At 36.0% G+C, this 7,127-nt stretch overlaps 2 protein-coding genes across 3 annotated transcripts; both read right to left on the bottom strand.

Annotated features, from left to right (window-relative positions):
* Window positions 1–649: 649 nt before the first annotated feature.
* On the bottom strand, window positions 650–2,615 carry LOC18042243 (probable 6-phosphogluconolactonase 1). 2 transcript variants are annotated; one of them, XM_006434050.2, is made up of 4 exons: window positions 2,470–2,615; window positions 2,092–2,318; window positions 1,853–1,988; window positions 650–1,368 (listed from the first exon to the last, which is right to left on the bottom strand). In XM_006434050.2, the coding sequence occupies exons 1-4, from the start codon at window positions 2,488–2,490 to the stop codon at window positions 877–879; spliced, it is 876 nt and encodes a 291-aa protein (XP_006434113.1). In that variant the 5' UTR covers window positions 2,491–2,615; the 3' UTR covers window positions 650–876. The 2 variants fall into 2 exon arrangements, with proteins under 2 accessions (XP_006434113.1, XP_024040818.1); XM_024185050.1 differs by having other exon boundaries at window positions 2,092–2,339; window positions 2,470–2,612.
* A 2,627-nt stretch (window positions 2,616–5,242) lies between these two features.
* LOC18042242 (probable calcium-binding protein CML29) lies at window positions 5,243–6,149 on the bottom strand. The gene has a single exon (XM_006434049.2). It carries the CDS (start codon window positions 5,893–5,895, stop codon window positions 5,422–5,424), a length of 474 nt encoding a protein of 157 aa, XP_006434112.1. The 5' UTR covers window positions 5,896–6,149; the 3' UTR covers window positions 5,243–5,421.
* Window positions 6,150–7,127: the final 978 nt, after the last annotated feature.

Raw genomic sequence — 7,127 nt, 5'->3', positions numbered from 1 at the left:
TCCGGCCGAATACAAGTTACGCTGTTGGTGTGTGAGATTACTTTACTATATCATACCGAATTACAAAGAAACTCAATCATTTATTAATTGGAGTTCTTTAACTATTTCAAATTGATGAATCTTCGCGACGTCACAGACATGTGATGTGTCGTGATCAACTTGAAGAACACGCGCAACATGCAAATTGGATGTCCATGCATTAGGCAAATAGAACATCAAATCTGTGAAAATTCAACACAAAGTTACGAGAAAACCTGAAGGTGAGAGTATAATCCGACTTCAATATGGGACGATTATGAAAAAAGAATAATAGTAATAACTATCTAATCACAATTTTTAGTAGATGTCCTCATCCATCTAGGTCATATCTTTTTTTTTTCCAATGATTTTACAATGTTTAGGTTTTCAAGATCTAATAATTATGACGTGCAACCGAGTAGTTAAAAGTTTTAAGTTTTAGAGTGGTGCGAAGTTGGAAAAAAAAAAAAAGTACAAGTCAGTGCTGAATCCAAATTTTCACCATACAAGTTTTATAGATAACAATCCTCATTAGATCATTGAAAAAGCTAATGATAGGCAATGAGATAAATAACAAGAAGAGGATCTGGATCCTACCCCTCGTGCCCCAATAATCAAAATTACCATAGAATTAGGAAAGAAATTTTTTTCGATATATATGTAAAAATTCTTAGTTGGGACAAGCATAACCGCATCATCTTTACACCCATCCACTAAAGTTTTTACAGTTCTACACGCATACACATCAATTTAGAAATTAGCTAATCATAATATAAAAAAAGGAAGATACGTAACGTAATTTTATTGGAAAATTCCATTGATCCTGTAAATTTTATTGAATAGATGAGATTAAGGACTTCATGTAGCTGCAGTGGTTCCACTGCCGCGGAGGAAGAAAGAAGCCGCACTTGCATCCGCAAACCAAACGAGCTTCCCATCTTTCGGCGAAACCAATTGGGCTGGGAGGCGTCTATTGGGCTTTTGGTCCATCATGACGTGCAAAAATGGACGGGCCACGTCAATCCCCGAGGCCACAATAGCCACGTTCGCAGCAGCGTTTATAACGGGTAGAGTGAGTGTCACGCTCTCCCTGGGAGCGTTAGAGGAGACCCAGGCAACCCATTGAGAGTCCTCCTGGAGGACCGGGTTATTGGGGTAAATAGATGCCACGTCGCAGCGGGTCCCCAGAGTTAAGAGAACAAGGTCGAATTGGGGACAGTCGCTCGATGGAGAAACAGGAACCGTCCGCTTTCTAACCTGTTGCCTGATGGAGAACTCGTAGTTATTGGCAGCTGATTCTCCCGGTACGCCGTGGCTGACAGGAATAACGTGAGCCGGCAGTATGGGTACCTGCACCAAGAAAAGAAATGATGATAGATTGTCAAAGGTCGGTGGTGGGCCGTCCAAGTTTAATGGGCCCTAAGACAAATATTTACAACAGTTCAATACGTGTCAGCAAGTTTTTGATGACTCAATGACCGCTACGGAGTAAAGCAAATCTGTTGCTCTCTCTCATTATTATTAGCTTAGTTAGAGCACCGAAGACTTTTCCGGTGGGTATTGTAATACTAATATTGCTGTACGTATACTTGCACTATGCACTAGTCAATTTCCAGAACTTTTTAAGTGGTTACAGTAACAATTGAATTTGTTCAGAACAGCGGTTCTCTATGATTGGTTTAGGACACAGACACAGCATACGTAAGCTTATATCATTACCCTCCTAATTTGCATGCAATGCAAGGGGAAAACCAAAGCCATACATTCCGTTTCTATCAATCAACGACGCAAGCAACGCATGAAGAGTAAATAAGTGGATAAATAACAGTAGAACCTTTGAGATGAATGCTTCCTGGGCTTGTCTGTAGAAGCTATCGGGATGTCTCTTAGGAACCACGTTCTCTTCAGCCCAAAACACATGCCATTTTGACCAGTCCACGGTTCTCAAGAACGGTGGCCTTGTGAGCTTCCTACATAACAAATTACATCAACTGCATGCATGAGAAAATTCATTGTAACTAAGCATCAGCCAAGAAATTAAAATTAAAGTCATGACTCGTGACGAGGATCAACCCTAAGCGATTTGGCATATCTCCCCCAGAGAGAACAAGCGAAAAAGAGCCTCTCTCCCTTATAGCAGCTTCGGATATTTGATACACGTAATCAGCGAGGCATGAGTCGAGTTCTTCACAGCTATCGAACAATCTCAGTTCTGGCTCTCTCCTCTCCATTATTATCAGCCAACCCCTCTCTTTCTTTCTGATACGGTACGTGAGTCGTGAGGCTTCTCTTTTACAGCCCTATAGCTTTCTAGTTAGTTTCTAGTACATTACACATATATAAAAGACAAGAGGACCGTGAGCCGACAACATATAATATACAGTGTGCGTGAATGGACAACGAAAACGACGAAGCCTCGTTTACTTGTGGAGCTTGAAAACAATAAATTACCTGCTCAGTGGCCTCCCCCATCAAGAAAGGAGAAGCCCGAAAAGATGAAAAGCCCTGGCTGTATGGCTGGAGATATTTTGGATTTTTATCATAAAATGACTGAATTATCGCTTTGTCTTTTCTCTATGTACGGTGTTTGGGGGCAAAGCAAAATGCTAGTTCTTCTCTCCTCATTTTCGGAGCTTTGACTCGAGTGGATAAGCATCACGTTACTGGGCTGCAGTTAATGTTGGCCTGCGCGTGCGCAAACCAACCAACTTTTTGTTGCATTCAATTATTGCTCGAACAGTAAACACGAGTATTTGCATTTTACGCTTGCTTAGGGATTTGGAATAGAGGATCAAACTCCATATTGACTTATTTAATAGATTTGGATAAAAATAGCGTTTGATAAAATTTTAAATATTATTTATTTTGTAATTTTTTTATTTTAATAGTAACTTTTAAACGTGAGAGGAGAGATATTTTTTATAAACAGTAATCATATTTTGTTAAATTTTTTATTATGATCTCTTGCAAAAAAGATTATTATAATCAAACTATTTTAATAAAACTACAACCATGTGTTATAAGGTAATTGAAATTTATTTTTATTTTGATAATTAGTTAATAAAATAACACTTTCACAACAAAATTTACTAAACGTATTTATTTTATTTTCTAAACTTACAACAATCACAACAACATAATATTTCAAACACCAAACAATTTTTTTAATCAACAACTTATTTAATGCACACTGAATAAACAACCTATTTTGTGCAATTTCAATTTAATCCCTAGTACTTTAATGGGATACTTATTAAATTATCAATTACATCCAATCTATTTAAAGATTTTGATTATAACATCTAATCATATTTAAATTATGGATGGTTTCCGTAAGAAGATGAATCTTCACTAATTACTTTTATTTTCTTTTCTTTTTTTGGACAACATATATCATCTCTATTACTATTTTAGAGATATTATAAAATATAAGTTTTGAACCAAAAGGCCAAAACAACTCAATGGTTGAATGGCTGGTGTCCTTCACTGTGGTGAGGGTTCACATTTCCATAGATTCAAATTCCTCCTCCCTTATAGACATATCTTGCTTTTTCTCATTGTTTTTTCTATATATTTTTTTCAATTATTTTATTCTTATTATATTTTAAGGGGTAAAATTCAATATGTTCCCTAACCGAATGTAATAGTATCCCTTTTTTTTTTTTTTGGGCCGTTTATATCACGAATGCAAATCGTATCATATTAGTCGAATAAACTGCCTCCTCTTGGAGGTTCATAAAAGAAAATGTTGGTTATAGATTTCTAAATTAAACTTTATAAAATCCTTTCAATCGTGGAATAATTAATTCTATGGATTCGCGCCCGGCTACTTAAAGCACGCACGGAATCATTAATTCAATCAACGCAGTGCTCCGCCTAATTTGTAGAGAGTTTTGTCTTTTCTTTTCTTTAGAAAAGGACAAAGACGTGAAGTAGGATCAACGTACGTGTTCTCGCGATCGATCCAAGTAGTAATCCAACAAACCGCAGGGTGGAGACGAGCTATACTAAAGCCTAATCTGGTATGGTAGGCTAGTAGCTAGCTTACGTAGAGGCTGCAGTATCAGGTAACTTACTCACCATATATATGTGGACGATGCGTGAGAACGACCGAAGTTCATAATTCAGCATGATTGCTGGGATGAGTAGGTTCTTTTTTTTTGGGGAGGGGCCACAATTTAGTGTTAATTTTGAGCGTATAATATATTTTTAAAAAAAATTATGAAAGAATATTAAACCCAACACTATTTAGGCCGTTTTGTTTTGTTGTCGAGTCAAAAATTCTATTGTTTTTTCGATAATTTTATAATTTTAAGTATTTTTTATTTTTTTTATTTTTAAGATTTTTATTTTTTAAAAAGATATGGATTTAGGTACCATTTATTTTAATTTTTTTATTTAGATTACTAAAATTTTATTATTAAATAATATTTTAGATTTACCTATTTTTAAAAAATTACATATATATAAACGGCTGAAAGCTTAGTTTTGTTCATCCAAATTTTTTTAATAAAACTTTTATTATTTAGAAATCTAATTTTTCATACCTATCAATCTTCTACGTTTCTGCACTGTCGGTTCATGATTCAGTTGGCAATAATTTCTTCTAGGTACTTGCTTGGCCTGATATTTAGTTTTTTTTTTTTTTGATTACATGAGACTATTGCTCCGATTACAACTCATATTACATGAGAATATAACTGATATGTACAAATCAGATTATAACTGGGACCAACATACATCAAAGTTAATGGAGCGCTGCCCAAATTTTAACCCTCTCAAATATTCGAGGGATGTCTACTCCTCGCACTGGGGCAAGGTAGCAGATTGCCTTCACTCAATTTTATTTGAGGAAGGAAACACCCCCACATGCATTGTGGGGGTTCGAACTGCTGCTCTCCAAGTTGGAGAGCAGCAGCTCTCACCACTCGGCCAAAGGCCGAGTGGCTGGCCTGATATTTAGTTTGTAATGAATGAAAGGTCACTTTCAACTTCCAAGCTCTGGTCTATTACAAATTTATTTTGTCTTGGGTTTGTTACCCGCCATTATCAGGAAGTGTTGGTAATTTGTCACTACTCATGTCATGCCTCTAGTAACTCGCGTACTCCCTGTGCCGTGCATAAATTTATTTCCATCTGCTTTGGTATGAAAGTATATTTGACATTAATTCAAAGACAGAGAGCATTTAATAGAAATTTGATATTCATTTTATTTGGATGCAAAGGCACATAACAATTAATCACACATTGAGTGTACTTATGATCTTCTATATATCAAGTAGAAGAGATGGCAGAGTAATGGAGGATGCATGGTAATAGATCTACACGCTAGTGATTGTTTATTACTATATATATATATATATAGCATGTAGCATTACATACGTTGTGTTGACTGTTGAGATTCTAGAGGAGGGAATTAACTATTAATTGGAGGTCCTCAAAGCTAACAGCACCATCACCGTCTCCATCCATGGAAGCAATAATCTCCTGGCAATCAGCTAATGACAACCCAACTCCTAAATTTTCAATAACTTCATGCAGCTCTGCTCCAGTTAAGATATCATCACCATCAAGATTCAGAGATTCAAAAGCTGCCTTGAGCAAATTCCCAAGGCTTCCAAGCTCCATGTCTTTGGTGTTCATCTCCAAGAACTCCTCCAAGCTCAGCAATCCGTCGTTGTTCGCGTCACCTTGCCGCATCATTTCCCTGACATCTTCCTCGCTAGCCCTGTAACCAACTGAATTGAATATTCCAGAGAGCTCAGCACCAGTGATCGACCCATCGTTGTCCGAATCAAAGGCTCTGAAAGTCTCCACTAGACTTAAGACATGGTTCAATGTCTCGGTTTCCTCGGAGAGAGGCCTGGATTGAGCCATGGATCAACTTCTGCAATCACAACAACTAATATTAATGCACAACGTCACTTTTGTTAGGATTTGGTTCATTCTATGTATAAATAGTGGAGATGAGGGGGCGGCCATTATTCTTTTGTTGTTCCTTTGAGTCGACAAAAATTAAAGTAGAATAATTAAAGTAGACGTCGATTCTTATGCTTGCAATTATTATCCTTATCCTCAAAGTTGCACCCAAAAGATTATGCCGATCGTGACTGTATCACATTCCCGGCCATTTCCTCCAATATATATTTTATATAAGTTATGCATAAATATTTTTTTTTCCTATTTAACGTGATATTATATAAATCGGAAATGCGGATAATTTCTAACTTGCTAGCTAGCTAAGAATGCACGAATATTTTTTTGGGCTTAAAAGAGAATTGTAGTTGCATCATGGATCATGTAATTTCATATCCTTGATCATTTTTACACTACACGTCATCGTCCTCCTGGATGCTTCCAGCTACAGCATCCTAGTTAGCTTTATAGAATTCTTTGGATAGGAGATGCCCGTTCTTTAGTTAAGTGTAAAATTTTAAACCGGATTTTAACAAAGAGATAACATCCAAAAAAGACTCCTATTTACAAATTAAATAGCATTTTTTTTTAATCTTAATCAGATGTATATTGGATAAGTTTTTGCATAATTATTTACAAGTTTAGTATACTTTATTTGTAGAGTACTAAATCTTACAGGTTATTGTCCTTATCTCTTGTGCCCCCATGAAAAAACAGCTTTTGGGCCTTCAATTTTAATGCAGCAAAACTATACGCAATTGACAATAAAGATGGGACTGTATTTTCTAAGTAGCCCTTCTAATTTCGTTCCGTACTGAAAACAAATATGGATCACTGAGCCTTTTATTGAACCCCACTACTTGTAAGTCTATGAGTTTCAAATTATTTTATGGGTCATCTTGATGCCCAATTAAAGAGAGATTTTGGAGGGCCAGATTAGTCTGACCTGTATGGTTATAATTATTTATTATTACTGTTGCTGCCCCCATGCATTTGTGTAGAGTGTAGGCAATGAACAAGAATATTTGTCTGCAGCTCTTTTTCTTCATATAAATTTGTGTAGAGTGTAGACAATGAACAAGAATATATTACACAAGACTCACATGATATTTTATTAATTATTTTTACTTTTCAACATATCTTTTCATACCACATAAAATGATTACTTAGTTTTTACTTTTTACAGCTGTCCA

The sequence above is a fragment of the Citrus clementina genome, unplaced genomic scaffold (assembly GCF_000493195.1).
Source record: "Citrus clementina cultivar Clemenules unplaced genomic scaffold, Citrus_clementina_v1.0 scaffold_5, whole genome shotgun sequence".
NCBI classification, from domain to species: Eukaryota; Viridiplantae; Streptophyta; class Magnoliopsida; order Sapindales; family Rutaceae; genus Citrus; species Citrus x clementina.
This window is presented reverse-complemented; position numbering and strand designations above follow the sequence as displayed.

Excerpts from the sequence above, each read along its gene's own strand:
- LOC18042242 (XM_006434049.2), bottom strand. The coding sequence starts at position 5,895 with ATGGCTCAATCCAGGCCTCTCTCCGAGGAAACCGAGACATTGAACCAT.
- LOC18042243 (XM_006434050.2), bottom strand. The coding sequence starts at position 2,490 with ATGGGGGAGGCCACTGAGCAG. Across the intron at positions 1,989-2,091 it reads GATATGCCAAATCGCTTAGG|GAAGCTCACAAGGCCACCGT; the intron begins GTTGATCCTCGT and ends TTTGTTATGTAG. Across the intron at positions 1,369-1,852 it reads AGGAAGCATTCATCTCAAAG|GTACCCATACTGCCGGCTCA; the intron begins GTTCTACTGTTA and ends TTCTTGGTGCAG.